The sequence below is a fragment of the Aethina tumida genome, chromosome 2 (genome assembly GCF_024364675.1).
Source record: "Aethina tumida isolate Nest 87 chromosome 2, icAetTumi1.1, whole genome shotgun sequence".
Lineage (NCBI taxonomy): Eukaryota > Metazoa > Arthropoda > Insecta > Coleoptera > Nitidulidae > Aethina > Aethina tumida.
Genome location: NC_065436.1, coordinates 6116794 through 6137096, shown reverse-complemented (window position 1 = coordinate 6137096; position 20303 = coordinate 6116794). Strand labels below are relative to the sequence as shown.

The 20303-nt window shown below is 28.4% G+C and overlaps 4 protein-coding genes and 1 non-coding gene across 8 annotated transcripts; 2 read left to right on the top strand and 3 right to left on the bottom strand.

Moving 5' to 3' along the window:
* The first annotated feature begins 583 nt into the window (after positions 1–583).
* Positions 584–1622, top strand: LOC109600230 (uncharacterized). Its single transcript, XM_020016356.2, has 2 exons — positions 584–1180; positions 1231–1622. The coding sequence occupies exons 1-2, from the start codon at positions 745–747 to the stop codon at positions 1515–1517; spliced, it is 723 nt and encodes a 240-aa protein (XP_019871915.1). The 5' UTR covers positions 584–744; the 3' UTR covers positions 1518–1622.
* Positions 1623–4996: 3374 nt separating this feature from the next.
* On the bottom strand, positions 4997–9890 carry LOC109600236 (seipin). Of its 4 annotated transcripts, none has more exons than XM_020016361.2 (6): positions 9531–9890; positions 9318–9481; positions 9053–9255; positions 8860–8998; positions 7393–7524; positions 4997–5456 (listed from the first exon to the last, which is right to left on the bottom strand). In XM_020016361.2, the coding sequence occupies exons 1-6, from the start codon at positions 9818–9820 to the stop codon at positions 5341–5343; spliced, it is 1044 nt and encodes a 347-aa protein (XP_019871920.1). In that variant the 5' UTR covers positions 9821–9890; the 3' UTR covers positions 4997–5340. The 4 variants fall into 4 exon arrangements, with proteins under 4 accessions (XP_019871920.1, XP_049819584.1, XP_049819585.1 ...); XM_049963627.1 differs by lacking the exon at positions 4997–5456 and adding an exon at positions 5499–5859; XM_049963628.1 differs by lacking the exon at positions 4997–5456 and adding an exon at positions 5499–5859 and having other exon boundaries at positions 9318–9460.
* Positions 9891–9949: 59 nt separating this feature from the next.
* LOC109600237 (28S ribosomal protein S35, mitochondrial) lies at positions 9950–11247 on the top strand. Its single transcript, XM_020016362.2, has 5 exons — positions 9950–10104; positions 10160–10250; positions 10304–10835; positions 10885–11050; positions 11137–11247. The coding sequence occupies exons 1-5, from the start codon at positions 10002–10004 to the stop codon at positions 11202–11204; spliced, it is 960 nt and encodes a 319-aa protein (XP_019871921.2). The 5' UTR covers positions 9950–10001; the 3' UTR covers positions 11205–11247.
* Positions 11248–13778: 2531 nt separating this feature from the next.
* LOC109600234 (kinesin-like protein KIF18A) lies at positions 13779–20220 on the bottom strand. Its single transcript, XM_020016360.2, has 8 exons — positions 19909–20220; positions 19594–19850; positions 17979–18367; positions 15578–16143; positions 15093–15357; positions 14660–15035; positions 14398–14502; positions 13779–14033 (listed from the first exon to the last, which is right to left on the bottom strand). The coding sequence occupies exons 1-8, from the start codon at positions 20076–20078 to the stop codon at positions 13990–13992; spliced, it is 2172 nt and encodes a 723-aa protein (XP_019871919.2). The 5' UTR covers positions 20079–20220; the 3' UTR covers positions 13779–13989.
* Positions 14107–14178, bottom strand: Trnaw-cca (transfer RNA tryptophan (anticodon CCA)). The gene has a single exon. It is a non-coding gene; the product is annotated as a tRNA-Trp (tRNA).
* Positions 20221–20303: the final 83 nt, after the last annotated feature.

Genomic DNA, 20303 nt, shown 5'->3' with positions numbered 1-20303 from the left:
TTTTTTTCCAAATTATTGAAATAAATTTTGCTGGACTATTAAAATAATAAAATATTAAAACAAAACTTAATTTATCAACCTCTAACCTAGAATGATAAAAAAATTGAAATTTAATGCAATAAAAATTAAATAATGGAACGCCACCTTGTGTTTAGGATCCCTTTGAAAAAATTTAGGAAAACATCCGCGGATTGAACAACCTATTTCATAAAAAATAATAAGGAAATATATAAACAAATATTACGTTCATTTATTAATTCCTGCTTACATTCAAATTCAATATTTAATTGAAAATTTGAACCTTCAGTTTTAATTTTGAATTAATTTATTTAATTCTATAGTTTTCTATTTAAAATTATAAAATAAATAAGAAAAAGAATTGTGGGGTTGCGTTATCTTTAGGAGAAACATTAGAAAAAAAATTAAGTAGGGCATTGTATATGCGTATATTCATATTTTTACAAAAATCAAATTGAAATGGAATGTCCCAAATTAAAAGAAACTATTTTTAATATGTGTGACATGTACGAATGCATTCACTGTATATTTATTGAACAAATTTATAAACAAATCCTATTGTCCACAGGCACTGAGTTAATAAAAAATATTTTTTTAAATTGTTCAGTGGTTGACCCACATAACCTCTCAGTTGTTAATTTGAACTACCGCGCTCTTTCATGTATTATGTATAGGTCAAGGTTACTCGATTGTTTATGTTGTTAAATCGATGAATGAAGGAACACCATGAGGGAACTCTTGAAGAATAAACTGTGGTTATTATCTTCCGCCGCACTTTTGGTTCTTCCTTTATACACGTGGAGACGTCTGATTAAAAGTTATAGGAAAGAGATTCACAATTACGAGAATGATATTCTCTTCCACAATCGCCACAATTGTGTTGTGATGTATTCCCCTAAAAAGGGAATGAGTGGTTGGCCCCCTAATACCGGTAGGGTAAAGCCCAAGATAGTAGATGGTATTGGTACATTATTTGAACCGATCATTTACTTTATTAACACTGCCACACAAACATTAGATATAGCTATGATGATTTTAAGTTTTAACGGAGTACTGAATGCTCTAGTGGAAGCTAATAAGCGTGGTGTAAAAATTAGGCTGTTACTCAATTACAATCACGCAGAAGGCTTTTTAAATAATTACAGAAAGTTGATAAAAGAAGGTAAATGGGTATTTAATTTTTTTAAATCATAATAATTTGTTAATTTTCAGGCATTAAGATCCAATTCTACATCCAAAATTCTAAATTGGACATTATTATGCATTACAAATACATGTTGAAAGATTACAGCGATTCAGGTGGATTTGTTTCCATGGGATCCATGAACTTAACTAAATCATCATGTCTTAATAATTTTGAAGACATTGTGTTCACTTCTAATGAATATGTTGTTGAATCTATACATGAAAATTTTGAGGAATGCTGGAATTACATTTGCACAGAAAATAAAAGTAAAGATTATAATAAAGCAATACTTGCACAAAAAAATTTATTGTAAAGTTTATCAATCACTGCCAGGAAAAGTTGATCTCATTTACTGAATGACTATAAAGTTGTTATTAATGATTATTGTTATGTTTTAATAAATATTTAATTAAGTTTATTCAGTCTTTTAGTTTATCAAAATCAATATTCACATATATTTTGTATAAGGATTGCTTGAAAAAATAGTACAAAATATGAAATATTTTGTAAGATATTTTATAAAAGGATTTAATTCAAATTTTGTCCAGTCTATACAAAAAATATATTTCAATATTTTCTACGTTTTTTCATCAAACATCTTAAAAACAAATTTAAACGTACATGTTAGTCTGATTTGGCCAATAAAATAGCACATTTAAATATATTTATGTTTTGTTATATTTAACAATAATCTTACAACAATATTGCAGTGCAGACAAGAGGAAAATAATTAAAATGAAATATCAAGATCTAAGTGCTCCTGAAAAATAATCACACTTAATGGAAAATATGATATGAATCACTAAATTAGTTAAATTGTGATATTAAATAGATTCGAGTCATTAATATCAATAGTTTTGAAGTATCGAACTGATAAAAAATATATTGTATTATTTATTCCCCAGAAATTTTAAACATGATTTTATTTAATTATATTTACATAAGACGTTTTTTGTTTATAAATATGTAAAAATAACTATTATAATAAACAGCGTAACTATGTTATAGCAATCATATAGCAAAATCATAAGATATTTGTACACAATTTAAATATTATTTTGTCATACTCTAATGATTGAAAATTGCCCTAAAATTTATAATAGGTAATAACATATAAAATTTTTAAAATCTAATTTGTACAAATATTAAAATTTCATTCAATTTGTTTGATGAAAGAAAGTAACAACACTTATCACTTGAGGATATTTGTTTAGGGTAAAAATGCATAATAATCTGATATCACATTTGTTAGAAATGTGATTTCCACTTTAGTCAGATGTAATATATTGTTACTATATGTAAACAAAGTATATAAAAATATACGTCACAAATTCACAGTTATAATTCATCCAATTTAATATTATATGAAATGAATATAGTTAAAGAAAACATATATGCGAGTTTGTAAGGTTTATTATTTTTAGAATATTTATTGCTAAATGTATATCTTAAATAATTTATTTTAATAACAAATAAATAATTTTTTTAAAAAAGACAAACCTAATTACTTCTATAAAGTCAATACAGTAACAACGAGAGTATATATTTGTTTAAATCAGGCTACACTACAAATTGTATTTCTTAAAATAAATTAGGAATTTCCTCATAATTTTTTTAAAAAACCTTTCAACAATAAAACTGCATATTTATTAGTTACATACTTTAAGACGGTACGTCATGAGATACCAGAGAATCTTTTTTGATGTTTATCCCTAGCAACCCCGGATTTAAATAAAAAAAGCTAAAAAAGCAATTTTTCATGTTCAGTAAGTAATTGCTAAGAATGTAAACAATATTAACGCAAACCTCGTTTCTTCAACCTCTCAATAACCGCAGGTCTGATTTTCGACACACCTCTACAGCTGTGTTTGCCCCTTCCCGTAATAATACTCAGCTTTTCGTAGTCTTTCCCACTTCCTTGAATTAGATTTATATTCAGATCTAGAAACTTATCCAGAGCTTCTATCGCCTCTTTAACTTTCAAGTAATGCAGATCCAAAGTGTTAAAGTCCTGAAGTCGTTTCGAGTATGTTGTTCTTCTCTCCCTTGTGGTTCCTATATTTAGAAACAACAAAAAATATTTCATCAATATGAATTGCAACAATGTGGATACATTTAAGTAACATAAACTTTTAGAATAAAAAAATAAACTTCATTAGTGACCTCAAAGTTCTAGCTACTTTGATGTGCCTCCTTCATTTCCTTCATCATTGTTTCAGTTATTGGCGGATTCTTGGCCTCGTTCAGAGATCCTACAATGCTCTCCTCACACACTGAGCCTATCAATGTTTCAACAGTTTCTTGGTAGTCATTATTGCATGCATTTAATATTTCCACCACAACAGAAAGAAGTTTTTGTTTGGTGAGCTTATCAGCCAATGTTTCTGGTGTAAGATTGTTCCATTGTCCATTTAATGTTACTCCCTCTGTATGAGATGGTTGTTCTTCTGCTTGCAACTGTTTGGCTTCATCAAACAGTTATAGATTTTCTTTTTGAATGTCATTTTTTTCATAAACAGATTCAATGTAGAACATGTAGAGTTGTTTGGCCAAATCAATTGGTAACTGGACAATAGGCTGCAACCCCTTTGGATAATTAATACCTGGATCGCCCACTTTACTTTCCAACTGATTGATCAGAGAATCGCCTAAGTTAAGCTCAATAGTTGCACAACCTCCAGAATCACTACTTTTTTCTGATTCAATATTATCAAATTCTATATCTGAATCAATGATTAGTGCTTCCCCAGATATTTCATCAGAATATCTGCCAAGTTCATATTTATTTTCTAATAACAGTTTATCATCAGTCTCAATGTCTTGTTGTTTTTTTGGTTTAGACTTGCTAATTGTACCAGTACTACTTCCATGAGAGAACTGGCTGCTGAGTTCTAACAATTTACTTGAAGATTTGTATTCTATACGAGTTATGATAAGATAAAATATAATTAATTATATTATTATATTTACCATCATATTGAAAAAACTCCGCAACACTTTCAATTATCTCTAAATCGAAAACGTTCCCAAATAATTCATTAAGTTGATCCATAACACTAGAATTACTAGAAGCCATTCTTTAAATAGATGTGTAGTTACGTTTAGAGACACAAACTTTAAAATTCAATTGCATTCAACAGCTTATATTTGTTCACATTTATAATCTGATAAGGTTACACTTATTATTATTTGTGTGAAAACCCCATAGAATCCTCATCATATTGGGAAATACACAAATAATCATTTTAAATTAGGGTATTGAACACAAATGCGGTTTAATTTGAAAAATAATTATTCACCTGCTAATAACGCAGTTAAACGTAATAAAATTACTAGATATACGAATTACGTGTTAAAATCCGCTATCAAACAATCTAAAACCAAGGCCAAGTTTTGGTATGGTACCATAAACACAACGGGACATTCAAAAAGACATGAGAAATGTAAAAGGTTTTAATATTTTAAGACTTTTATTGGAAATTTTAATAAAAACACATTCATTTAGTAATTTTGGAAATGGTCTTCACCCATATCATTTACAATAAATTTTTATTACAGAAATTAAACCAAAATATTTAAAATATCATTTTCATTTTATCAAAGTAACCAACAAGTTAAAGATTTAAATATGTTAGTCATAGAATATAAATCCATTTCCTTTGAAAATAAATATTAATTTACTTATGATGTAAAATTTTGAAATATATTCATATCCATTAATTGATGAAATAGTAATTTATTTCATAAATCGTCTTCTATTTAATTTTTTTATATATAATTTAAAAGTTTCAACGTGGTTAATCTGATGTTTTATTACTAACCTTTTCAAAAATAACAAAATAAATATATACAAGGCATTACCTATATAAATACAAAAATATTATAACAGTCATATCTTTGGTAAAAGGAATGTAAAACTATATAAACACTGACAGTCAATGGCAGCTCTTAAGCTTGTTAAAATTACACTGAAACTAATAAGGCATTGAACATAAAACTTAATGATTGGCGTGTGTATACTGCTCCATAAATTTAACGCACAAATAAAATAATCTCAGTTAAATTCCTTATTATTCAGATTACTTTATTGGCGCATCAATTTCTTGTAGTTGGTTTTCGCATGAGATCAGTCACGACTAGCGATGCCTTGAGACATCAAAAACATCACTATCTTCTTCGTTCATCTTTCTACGCCTTACGTTTCCATCAATCACGTAATCATCTCCTGAATCATTCGATGATTCATCAAAACCTACAAATGTTAACTCATTATTATAAGAATAAAAACATAACATTGAAGTTTTCCTTTTTACGCGTTTATTGCTTAATCATGTCATGTTTAACATCGTCAATTGATTTCAAACACTCTACACAATTTCCTTTTCTGTGTAATGCACAAATTTCTTTTTTACACTTTCCACATTTGATTTCTGTAGTCGTTTGACGTTTAAAACTTCGCTGACGACTCGTTATTGCGTAACTTTTCGGCCTGTAACTTATAATTCTCTTTGGTATAGTCGTCATCTGGACGTATTGCCTCTTTAGGGCAACTATGAAATCGAACATAAAATATATTGGAGACATGTATATGCTTCCTATGTAAGCCAACATGGAGTAACCATTTTCCTCCTCCTCTCCAAGATGTTCGTCTATTGCTTAAAATGTTAATTTTTCATTGGTATTGTTTTTAGTAGTTACCCATGTTAGATTGTTAGCCACTATCTATTAATATTAATAATATATTTTAGTACATACATTTAAAATTATGTTATCTTTACACTAATTCGACAATTTTAATAATTTTTTACATGTAAATTTGCAAAAAAATGTCATTAAGTGTATGGAGGTCACCACTTTCGTCAATAATTACATTACATTATGAACCAGAAAGCAATTAACAATAAAATTTTAATTTTACTTATCTAATTGCTTAATGCACAAAGTAAATCATAGACTGTTGTTATCAAACCAATTACTAATATTACGACTTAATTTTAAATCAATAATCTTCAATAAACACTTTTTAATATTAAATTTTGGATCAAATTAATTCATCTGTTATTTTAAAATAAATAATAAGATATAAAATACTTGGAGATTTTGTTTTTTGGTAATATTTTATAAATTAATGTTAAATTAAATAATACAGATTTAATGATCAAAAAAGCCATTCAAAATTAAATAAAATATATGACACATTTTATAGAATAAGAAAATAGTAGTTTTTTAAAAACAACAATAAAAAATTAATATTATTTTAAAAGTTCACATTAAACAAAAGAGTTTTGGCTAAAATATTTAAGTTAAGTAAAAATTTGCTATAATAATGATACCTGTATGTATAATTTGCCAAGTGGCAAAATATTAATTTATTTAAATTAGAATTTCAACAAAACAATTATCTCATTAGTTAAAATTTGATGTCACACATTGTATTAGAAATTAATTTATTATCATGATATATCAGATAATGTAGTTTATATAAAAAAATGTTAATGAATATGATAATGATATAAACTACTGTCAAAATGATTCTATAAAACAATTACAACAAATTCCTATTCTTAAAAAAATATAGTCAATAAATTATAAATTTATAATACTATTTAGAATGTATTTTACAGAAACAGTAAAATTATTTATAAATAATAAAGTAATAAGTCAACAAACATATTTCAAATTATACAATTTTCATATCATAGTAAGTCGACCAAATCAAAACATTAATCAAGTATAAAAATAACATTAATTCGTCGAACTTTTTCAGTTTTCTGAAACGACCGTAGATGACAAACATGCATGTAAACGTTTTTGTGGAACGCGTAAACAGATAATTGTGCATACGAGAATGTTTGAACATTTGTTTAATCACAATGCCATTCGCTTTTACGTAGTTGTACACCGAGTGGGTTAAAAATACAACAACATTGACCACTAAACTAATTAAGTAAGTGTGTTATTTTACATAAAATACCAGTCAATAATTTCTTTATTAATGTTTAAAACATAAAAATTGTCTTGTTGTGGCCATATTTTTAACCACAATTATTGTCATTAAATTATAAAAGTTATTTGCAGTCGCATTTCTAGCATAGACCCCACATAGAAAGGCTGAATGCAAATAACTTTGCCCAATTAACACTAATTCTACTCAATACCTATAGTGATATACATTTTTTAATACTTACTGTCTTTGGTAACTGTTTCAGAATTTGTATTATCATTCTTTCTCAGGAAATTTAGGTACTCCTCGGAATTAATAATTTGATACCAACTAAGAAGGCAGACCAGAGCGATGAAGAACAAATTGGCAGTTATACCTAAAAAAAATTTATTTTAGATACTTTTCTATGGATGTGGGACAAAATAATTTGAAAGGAATACTCGGACTAGTGATGGATAAAAAATGGTAAAAGAAGGGACATCCCTTAACAAATAATTTGTGACAGATTAATTACTCCACACTGATTATTGTGCAAAAATTAAATTTAGAGTTTAAACTGTTGTCTTTTATTTGTATCACAGTGGGTGGTCCTTTTATTAAACGAATCTACCGACTAATGATGTAACGAATTAAAATAACAATGAGTTTTTGTTTTTGTACTTTGTAATAAATTTTTAGATAACCTTTGATCCCAATTAGTAAAAATAGTTTATATCTTCTATTCAATATCAGTAATATATTAGTTTATTGATAAGAAACTGTGATACTAAAATACTTGCATAGAACTGGAAAATATTAATGAATAAATTTAGTTGACCAAAATAATTTATGTGTTATTGACTTATAAATATTGTTACAATTACAAAATAGGGTTCATTGAATGTAGATAAAATAGTTCAAATATTTTATATTGAAGAATATAAATTTAACTAAATAAATAATTTTAATTCTTTGTTAATGTTAATTAAACAATTTAAACATTATAGGTGTATAATTCCATTTTGAAAAGTTACCAAAATAATAATTTATTTCAATTAGGACTTCAACAAAACAATTAATTTATTATCATGATATAACAGTCTTAATGCAATTTAAATAAAAAATGTTAATGAATATGTTAATGATAATTATCAGAGACTACTCAGACGAGGCAGGTGAGGCACATTTTTTATGTTTTTATTGTCTAAAATAGAAGACAACTTAATATTTAAACAAAGGTAGAAGAATAATATGTTAATTAAGCAAGCAAAAACGGTTTTATATTAAATTTCAACGAATATTTTGTGCCAGAGGCGTTATTAAATATGCCTCTTCACAAGTAAATCTTGAATTTTTCTATTTGGTTACAACATTCGCACATCCACTTTAATTCGTGCTATTGTTTCAATGATCGGGAAGCTGAGGAGTGCCTCAAGCCAATTAAATAACTCCAAATACCGACACAAATGACGTTCCCGAAGATAACCGATTCTTCAGTTTCAAAAACTGCTTGATTGTGTGTGTGTCTGGTGGATTCAGTTGTGAAATGTATTTCACCAGATTCAAACCATTGGAGGAGTCATTGACAATTATGTCTATTATTAGAATGATTCTATAAAACTGTTATAACAAAGCCCTATTCTTAAAATATTATATATAAAATTACAAACAAATAAATACAATTATTAAATACTGTTTAGTAAAATTATTTTTAATATTGTTGGAAACTCACCTATTACAGCAGAGAGACCAGACCAATTGAACATAACATATCTAAGACCAGCGAAGTTTGCATTGAGTAGAAATTTCGCTGAATATATTTCAATCTTTTTCGATTGCACCTCTATGTATATATCTGTTACTGGTTGTAACTGTAAAAATAAACTTAATTAAACTGTTCATCTTAATTAAATCTTTAAACATACCTCCTTATCCTCAAAATCAGAAAACAGCTCAACAACAATATGTTGCTTTTCTTCGGCTGTTCCTAATACATAGAGGGGACTAAATATTAATTTATATATGGTGTCAAGCAAAACTCCTCGATAATGTAGCATAGTTGATCTACACGAGCTTGCTATTAATTCACCATCACCACTTCTAAAGTCAGCACAAACCATAAACATGCCTTTAATTTAAACAACACTTTAATTTATATAAATATATCAAATATAAACATAGTTTATATACCTAAGTCTCTATTTTTGGGTGACTCAGGCATTTCCAAATCCAAGTGGATTTGATAGGGCTGGCCTGACATTAGAAGTTGTTGCCGCTTTGTCAGTGCAACATGTGCCGAGGGATAACTACACACATCTTTATGTGGATCACACCTAGTCATTTCAGAACAAGATCTGAAATTGTAATATCGAACTCCAAATAATAATTTACTGTGTTACTTACTTGAATTTCAAGTGCACTGGTCTTTCGTGAGATATTGTAGGAACATACACATAATAAAAGGCCACATACATAAATATAGATAGCCACACTAGCACCGCTGTGATAGTAGCGATGACAATACCCCTAAATAAAATATCCCTTATATTATTTACCCCAGCTTTTGTTCTTGATTTATAAACGTTAACTGTGTCATGGATAAACTTAATGAAGGGCAGTTTCACCTTTTGACGAATGAATTGTCTGGGCCCCAATTTGACGAACGTCACTAACGATGACAATAAACCGAACATGTTTAATCTTCAAACCTAAAAGTGAACTTTAAATTTTTAACCCCCATTTGATAGATCTGAATTGATAACATTTTCAGTGACCTCTGGTGGATGCATCGGAAATTTTTGTAGGAATCTTCCTTTGGAACTAACCTCAAAAATTCAACATAACCTCATAAATTTGTTAACAACATTATCCAATATGATTTTGAGAAATTTGGATAAAAGGAGTATTTTAAAGCAGGTTGAAAAGCAACTAATTTGTCATTATTCTAGTGCGGCCGAAGCAGCCGCAGATTCAAAAGGTAAATAATACAAATGTGTGCACAACTTTAAATCATACATTTTTGTACTTTATAGTCGAAGAATTCAAAGCTTTAAACTTGAAACATGTGAAAGGACAAGTCATTCAAAAAAAACAGCCCAGAAAACTGGAAATACTATCTCCAAGGTAAAATTTTAAGTTAAGAATAAATAAAAGTCAATTATGTTATAAAACTGTAGATCCAAACAAATGGCTGTTGATCAAGATTGGGGAAATGTTTGGCCAGGTCCCAGGTCGTTTCATCCAGCTACTGTGCCACTGCCGTTGCGACAGGGTTATGTTGAAAAAGGGGCACCACCGGATAAATATGCAAATGCTGAGCTGATGAAGATACCAAACTTCTTGCATTTGACACCTCCAGTAATTAAAAGACAATGTGAGGCATTAAAACAGTTCTGCACTCCTTGGCCAGAAGGCTTGGACACTGAAGAGAAAACAATAAGTAATTTCCCTATTGAAGTAATTACCAGTAATTACTGCCAGTCATCACCAACAATTAGAAATCCTTTGTCAAGGATTGTTACACTGAAAATTAAGGTGTCTTCTTTAAATTTCAACGAAAGAGCTAAAGATAAATTGTTAAGATTAGTTGGTGACAGATATGATGAGGCAACTGATATTTTAACAATAGTTACAGACCGTTGTCCATTAAGGAAACAAAACTATGATTATGCCATGTATTTACTAACAGCATTGTATCATGAGTCACTGGTAAGTTTTCTGCCAAATAAAATACAAAACAATACATATGTAATTGCAGAAAGTTGAACCTTGGGAGCAATTAAAATCTGAAGCTGACATGGAATATTATGATTGGAATAATAATCAATCCAAAAAATCAGTGGAGGAGATTTTTGCTAAACCAGCTGATCAAATACCAAATATAAAGACATATTCTGAGGCAGTCAGCAATTTAATGAATGAAGGTAAATTATTATTTGTGTTACACCTTAATATCTTCATTGAGAGTTACTAAACTTGGATAAATTACTAATTTTAAACATATTTTTAGGTGAAAATGATTACACCCTAACAAAATATGGTGAAGCAGTGAAACAACTTTTAAACCTATCAAAATAAGAGTACAATTGTATATAGTTTATGAATAAAATATAAATTTTAATTTTGTCTTTTTTGCATAATTAAAATTAATTTGGCAATTCTGGTGTGCAGAAAATATGGTATCAAGAGTAATAATACCCGTTTGATTTAATTAAAATTAGCCAAGATATCCACAATTTATCACTTTCCCCTTTTAAAATTATTTATTATTTTAATTACTCTGAATCTTTATCACTTATTATTTTTTAAACTAATATTTTAGTCAAAATTTAGAAAATGATAATTAAAATATGTATAATATTTTTCGGCTTCGACAATATTCATACTTCTAGGAAAGAGTTGCTCTATATCTCATGTATAACATTCCACTAACGCAAACCACAAAGGGATTATATTACAAAAGAACTATTGGCCTATTTCCAATTAACATGTCACAACATCAAAAATTAGTGCAACCACTGTAACTCTTGACAACCATTGAAACAGGAAATCATTAGACTGTGAACGAAATCTTATAAATATGGGCAAAAATAACATGCAAACATTTCCTGTCTGAGAACTAACAGGAGCATTTTAAATTAATTTTTTAATAAAGTGAGTGTGATATTGTTATCAATGTTCCATTCGACGAAAATGGACGGTCACTACCAGCAGCACAATAGTGGTCATACGAACTGTGTTTATCCCTATTACGGCGGGTTTTCCCTGGCGCAGGCGTTTATGCAGCTCACCTTCTTCGGATCATCCCTGCTTCTGTCCCTTTTACTGATTGCGTTAGTCTTAACGTTAAACCGTGCCACCGCAACAACCCCCGTAGTGCGAGCGAGAAATATTAATGAACATATTTTGTTGGAACAAATTGTTCGAAGGGCCATATCGTTCTTTTCTAAATTGAATAACAATTAGTTTAGTGAAGATGTAGTGTGCTAAATATATTTTGTGTAAATCTGTAGTGATTGTTAAGAGTGTAACATGAAGATTTGTTATAATTTAAAGATGAATACTAATGTGTATTCATATAATGCATGCTAAACTCAGGAATTTTTTAATTTATAAGTTTATTTATATTATTTATTGATTTGTGTGTATGATTTAACTAAATAAAAATATTTGATACCAATCTTTTGTATTTATTACTAATAAATCATTAATTTAAATAATATTATAAATATACATTTGGCGACCGTCGTTTATTCGAATAAACAAGGGTGGAACTATAAATTTGAGTTGAAATATACTTTAAACACAATTTCTAATTATACTTTCAAATTAAATTTAATCAACCTTTCTAAAATTTTTTATATGCATAATTTATAATTTTAAATATTCGTTTTTAATTCGACTATTACGATAATTTTAATAAAATTTCCAAAAATTATTTGATAACAATTATTCTATTATTTTAAGACTCATTTATTACTATAATTGTGACACCAACCATAATGTTTAGAATAAAATTTTGAATTAAATATATTCTGATAAAGGAACCAAATTTAAAAAATAAATTCAATTTTAATCATATAGTGTGAAGTGCTTTTATTATCATACACTGAAATAATTTCAGTGGATTATACATTAACCATAATTTGCAATTAATACACAATTAAATTAAATTTAAAATACATTTGTAAAAGCTTTGTATTGTGCATAATTTTTAATTTGAATTATTCGTTAATTGTTATTCAGCTAAACTATTAGACCATTAAAATAACTTTGGTAAATTTGTTTCCAAAAATTATTTAATAACAGTATTTAATAAAGTTTAGAATATAATTTTGAATTAAAATATATTCTGATACAGGAACCAGGCTTAGAAAATAAATTCAACTTCAATCAGCCAGTGTGAAGTGCTTTTATTATTATACACTGAAATAATTTCTAATAATAATAATTATATATATATATATATATATATATATATATATATATATATATATATATATATATATATATATAATTTGCAATTAATATACAATTAAATTAATTTAAAAGCTTTTTATATACATAATTTTCAATTTTAAACAGCTACTGTGAGACTAATATAATAATTTGGTAAAATTTGTTATTTAATGACCATATTTATGATTCTTTATTATTCAATTGTTTTAATACTCAATCAATATTTTGATAAGAAATTCAACTTCAATCAACCCCTGAGAAGTACTTTTATTATCATACAATGAAATAATTTCGTTCGTTCAATTAATATACAATTAAATTAAATTTAATATACATTTGTAAAAGCTTTTTATATACTACTTGTTCTATTCTTTTAATACTTATTAATATTAATATATTGACATCAACCATAAAGTTTGGAGAAGTTTATATTTAAATATATTCTGATAATGGAGGAAATTAATTGAATTTAAATCAGTTAGTTAATTTTAACATCACTCAATGAAATATTTTTTTAGTCTGATATATCTAATTTACATACTCGTAAGCTACAATTTATACTGTTTAAAATTCTTTCAATCATTCAATTATTTTAATACTACAATTTTAACACTAACTGTAAAGTTTAGGATATACTTGTGAATTAAAATTTATCCTGAAAAGGGAACTAGGTTGGGAAAACAAATTCAAATATTATCAGTCAATATAAAGCACTTTTATTAGTATAAGATTTTTAGATTAACCTGGTTAACATCCCAGCTATTAACAATATAAATAATTTTATTCTTACTTAAAATAGATATATACATATAAGTATTAGTCATTACAATAAAAATAAATAAAGTATAAATATTGCAAATTATATATGAAAAACTATAGTATTTATAGGGTTTACAAACATTCTTTATCTGAATGGAGGTCGATTCGAGGCGCTTCGTGGTTTGATAACTGAAAAAAATACAAACGTAATTTCACATTTATATTTTTATCAATATTTATTATTGTTGAAACAAAAATAGTATGACCCCGACGTGATTTGAACACGCAACCTTCTGATCTGGAGTCAGACGCGCTACCGTTGCGCCACGGAGTCTGTGCCCATTTGAAAACATTTATATTTTTTAAAATTTCCTTTCCAGAAAATGAATAAAGTTATTAGATAATATAAATTCGTTTATTTCTTAATAATTAAAAATAGAACTATATAAATATGACTAGTAAAAACAATATATAATAATAACTTTTGGGGCAATTCTTCAACTTCTAGGCTTTTAAAAAATGCCAAACAAAGCTCGAAATAAACTGTCCTCACCTTTCGTTGAATCTGTCCTAACTCTAGATAATGGTCGTCGAGGTACTTTATTTTCTTTTAACACTAACTTTCTTGCCAAACGTTTCGCTGCTGGTGATTCATAAACTGAAAGCACAACACAAATAAACACTGGTTAGTTCTTGTATAATTTATAATTTAATAAAATTGTATATTACAGATCAGTTATCGATTGAATAGGGATTTAATAAGCTGTTTAAGACCTCAGACGCTATAAAATTTATATATCTTATATAAAGCCCACCTTTTGCCATGACTTTTTCTGCGCATGTTTTGCTTGATTTTGAGTTTAAAGTAAATGTGTCATTAAGCAAATCTTCCTCTTTGTCATTGTCAAGTCTCGTCGAGCTACTAGAATCTACTTCTAAAACAGACAGAGTGGATGTGCTTGATGAACTGACTCCCGAATCAAACACGGTTTCGCCCCATTTAATACTTTTCACCCCTTCCATGCACTTCGATAACATTTGATAGTCACGCGTCATTTCTTCCGTTGCCAATCCGTGCCCTTTCATGCTTAAGTATACTGGTTTAATGAAACTAGACAGTTTGTCAAAGAGTTCCTGTTGCGACTTCATTTTGTCTTCCATTATTTCCAACTTTTTCTCAGACAGTTCGTACTAAAAACCAATTTACATATACATTCCACAACACATCCCAGAATAAAACATTACTACCTTATAATTAGATTCCCTCTCTGATATTTTAATGTTCTCAATTTCGGCGGCCTGTTTGAGATTTGGGTTTTGTGTCAGCATATCGTTGATTTTGCAATCCAGGGCGAGTTTTTCTCTCTGCAAATGTATCAGTTCCTCCTTCAAGGCGTCGCTTTTGTTTTGGAAGCGTGTCAATATGTTGCCTAGTTTTCGGTGGGCTTCCACCTTTTCGGGAGTGTCCGTGCAATGATCGCTCACTCGGGCATCGGCGTCTTCCTTCATTTGCCTAAGATTACATGATAATTAGCAATTAAAACTTGAAATGATATCCTATTAGAACAACCTAAGGTATAAAAAAATAACAATTATGTTAAAAAACAAATAAATTAATTCTTATTCATTATGAACCTGTTAAGACTTGTGTGATTTGTAAAATTGTTAATTTGTAAAGTCCAGTTTTAGTTAGTTTTATATATGTTAAATTGATAAATACTAAAAATACTTACTTCCTAAGGCTCATTCCCTGGTTAAGACTCTCTATATGATGAGTCCTATCAACAATACTCCTCTTCTGTCTAAAAAGTTCGATTAATTGTGACAGAAGAGGGATGTCTTGTTCTGTAGGACCCACTGCAACTGCTGATTTCTCCGCCAGCTGCTTCTTTAACATCATAATTTCGGCCTTTTGTTCCTCGACGATTTTGACATACTGCCCCACGTGCATCTCGACGTTGACCACGTTCCTCTTAATCGTCGACTTGATCTTCTTGGCACGTGTCGCGTACTTGAGAGTGTTGTACGTGTCCTCGTAGGTAAGCGAGGAAGGCGATACGTTGGCGATCATCACCGTCTGACAGTTGCCGCCCAGGCTGTCTTTCAACAGTCTGGTGAGCTTCGAATCTCTGTACGGGATGTGACGGTGGCCGTCGGCCAAACTGTTGATGCAATTGCCCAGTGCCAGCAACGATTTGTTTATGTTCGCCCCCTCGGCGAAACGGGCGCCCGTGCAACCGGTGGCCGACGCACGTTCGCTGCCCGCCAAATCAATCATGCTCAATTTGGCTGTACGCATCTGCAATAATAATATTAAGTTAGTGACGTAGGCTTTTGATTAAATATAAATACTGGATGGATATCCCGGACCGTCACCATTTATTTGATGAGTTTTATTGTTTTTATTAATATTAATATTATTAACTATATCAAATCTGTTCCGATTATTGTAATAAATAACATTTTTTTTAAATAATCAAAACAAAATATAATTATAATCATCCATTATTAGTTTAATTAAAAGATTTTATATTTATGGGATTACTTTTTAATATAAAACTTCTCATAAGAATACAGTGGATATTATATAGGTCATTGATTTCAATAAAGAAAATAAATGTATATGTTAAGGAAAATTCTCACTCACAAAACTGTATGAATAAAAAAATTAAATTCTTAAAATATAAAAATTTAAACTATATTTTTTAAAAAAAATCATCAAATCATCAATTTGTGAATGTTCCACAAAAATAGCTTCAAAATCAGATGTTTTAGAAGTGAAATTATTAGAAACTGTCTTCCAATAATAAATTAATTTTAATAAAAATGTGTGAATAAAAAAAATATTCAACTTTTTTATAATAAAATCATTCATTTAGTAATATATTACAGAAATAGCTTCAAAATCAGATGTTTCAGACGTTATATTATTTTTTTAAAGACTGAATTTATTTTCTAAGCATTTCACAAGTCAATTATAATAAAAATATATTAAAAAATAGTTTTAAACTATATTTTTAATAATTAATGAAAATCATCAATTTGGGAATATCTCACAGATATAGTTTCAAACTCAGATGTTTTAGAAGTGGACTGAATTGGTTTTCCAAACATTTCATAAGTCAATTATAATAAAAATATATCAGGAGTGGTATTATTTTATAGAAATTGTCTTTGTTTTCTATAATTATTGTAACAAAAATGTATTTATAAAATAGTTTTAAACTATATTTTTAATAATTATTCACATAATCATCAATTTGGAAATAACTCACAGAAATAGCTTCAAAATCAGATGTTTTAGAAGTGAAATTATTTCTTAGAAATTGTTTTAGTCTCCCAATCATGTTATAATAAATTAATTGTACCAAAAATGTGTGAATAACAAAAATATTTAACTTTTTTATAATAAATATTGTCATTAAATCATTAATTTGGCAATATCTTACAGAAATATCTTCAAAATCAGATGTTTCAGAGGTTATATTATTTTTTATAGACTGAATTTAATTTCTAAGCTTTTCACAAATCAATTAACAATTTGGTAATATCTTACATAAATAACTTCAAAATCAGATGATTCAGATGTTATATTATTTTTTAAAGACTGAATTTGTTTTCTAAACATTTCATAAGTCAATTGTAATAAAAATATATCAGGAGTGGGATTTTATAGAAATTGTCTTTGTTTCCAGTAATTATTGTAACAAAAATGTATTTATAAAATAGTTTTATATAATATTTTTAATAATTATTGACTTAATCAACAATTTGGGAATATCTCAGAGATATAGCTTCAGAATCAGACGTTTTAGAAGTGAAATTATTTCTTAGAAATTGTTTTAGTTTTTCAATCATTTCATAATAAATTAATTGTATTAAAAATGTGAGAATAACAAAAATATTTAACTTCTTTTATAATAAATAGTGTCATTTATAATAAAAATATGACAGAAATGACATTAATTTTTAGAAATTGTCTTCTGTTTCTTATAGATACTGTAAATAAATCTGTAAGAAAAAATGCATGTGAAACTGAATTTAGTTCGCTTTAATTTATCCTAGTAAATAAATGAAATAATTAGCCAAATAGCTAGTAAATGGTCCCACCCCTTATTAAAACCCAATGCCTACCTCCCGCGTGCAACGAGTGGTCATGTGTATGTAAACTTGGAAGACGGCATGCGACCGGGAGCTCTCCGCGTTCGCATCCGTGGGATGCTGCGTCCTGTTCTTGTTGCCGGTCTCTAACAACGTGAACAGCTCCTCCGAGTTCTCGATGCGGTGTAACTTTATACCGGCCACGGTGACGCCGTAGCGGGCGTCCTCCCGCAGATGGAGCGCCGGTCCGGGATTGAGCAGGTCCCGCACGTTCTCGTTGTAAACTTCCAAGTAGGTTATGGCCAGTTCGAACTCGCGTTCGGCGCTCAGCTCCTCCTTGCGCTTGAACAGCTCCGCCATGGTGAGGCAGGTGATGCCCGGCATTTCGCTGTTGCCTATCATCGTGAACGTTTTACCGGCACCTAAAATATTTAATATTTGTGATGTAATATTGTAGGGAAATGTCACTGGACTACAATAGAAGTAGTAATAAAAATATTATAAATATGGCAACAAATTCCTGTTAACACATTACAGAGACTGGTAGATTCTATGCCTAAAAGATGCCTCAAGCAGTTATATAAGCCAAATATGTTCTGTGGACATTAATAAAATATTCCAATACATAATATGACAATGATTTTATTGACATAACATTAATATGACATAAAATATATGTTTTTATGTTTTTATCCTTTAAAATAGAATATAACTTAACAGTTTTAAACTATATTTTTAATAATTATTGATATAATCGTCAATCTGTGAATATCTCACAGAAATAGCTTCAAAATCAGATGTTTTATAAGTGAAATTAGTTCTTAGAAATTGTTTTAGTCTTCCAATCATTTTTATTAAATTAATTGTACTAAAAATGTATGAATAACAAAAATATTTAACTTTTTTATAATAAATAGTGTCATTAAATCATTAATTATTATCAGATGCGATATTTTTTTTAGAGATTGATTTTGTTTTATAAACATTTCATAATAAGTCAATTATAATAAAAATATGACAGAAATGACATTAATTTTTAGAAATTGTCCGTTTCTTATAGTAAATCTAAGAAAAAATGCAACAGTTATATAAGCCAAATGTGTTTCATGGACATTAATAAAATATTCCATACATAAAATGACTAATTTCGTTGACATAACATTAATATGACATAAAAAATACATGTTTTTATATTTTTATCCTTTAAAATAGAATTTAACTTAACATTTAAACTAAAATTGAATTTGTTGTAAAATGAACAATTAAACAAGCAATGAATATTTTGTGTGGATGTTCTACAGAGGCACTTTTAAAGTGCTTTGACTATTCTTTTTGTAAATATTTCCATGATTATTTTAATTACTTCATTCATCATTCAAAATAATAAGGATAAAAATACCATTTGCAGACATATAATCTAAAAAATTATAAATGTGTGATAAAAATAATAGTCAGTACATAAACATATACTGTTTTAAAGAGATTAATAACAGTTATTTAAAAAAATATATATATAATTCTTTAATTGATCATTTTTCTGAAGATAATATAGAATAAATTTTTGTTTAATATTCGGAATTGTTTGTTCTATTGCAATATAAAAAATATTTTTTTTTGTGAAAGAAAAAGTTGCATCTTATATACATACCTGTAGCTCCATAAGCAAATACTGAACAGTTGTATCCATCCATTAGAGAATCGATGAGTGTATGTGTACTGTTCAGGAATACTTCATTATTAGCCAGGCCTGGTTCAAACACTTTGTCGAACATAAACTGCAGATGTTTGTTGGACTTTTTCAGCAGGTCTCGGCCTTTCTGTTGCACTCCCTGATAAAAAAAGGGCTGTGACTCTTCCTTGGGGTCGAAAATTAACATTTGATTGTCGATTATTCGGATAACATTCCTGAAAAGACGTTACGTTGAAGATTTCCGTTAAAGTTTTATGTCTATTTCAAACTCACCGACTGTTGTCGCCTTGTTCCTTCTCATTGAGGGGTCTAACTCTAACTACGACTTTAATATTGGCCGCGGGTACTCCACGATTTACAGAATTTGTCGGTTTGGCTAAAGGTTTGGTTATTGTTAAAGCACCCCTTTTTTTAGGAGTGATTTCTCGTTTGTTCTTCACCATTTTAATGTAAAAAAAAATGTATAAACTAGTATAAATATTAAACCTATATTTTTTTCTTTTTTATTTTATGTTTGAAACTATGACAATGTGTTGACGCCCGTTGACACATGAAAAAACAAATGCATAAACCACTATTTATACATACAACATCAACACAACTGACGAACTGATTAGACCCGACCGTTATTTTCGAATTTCAAAAAAAGTTTGGCTTGTTGGTAAAAT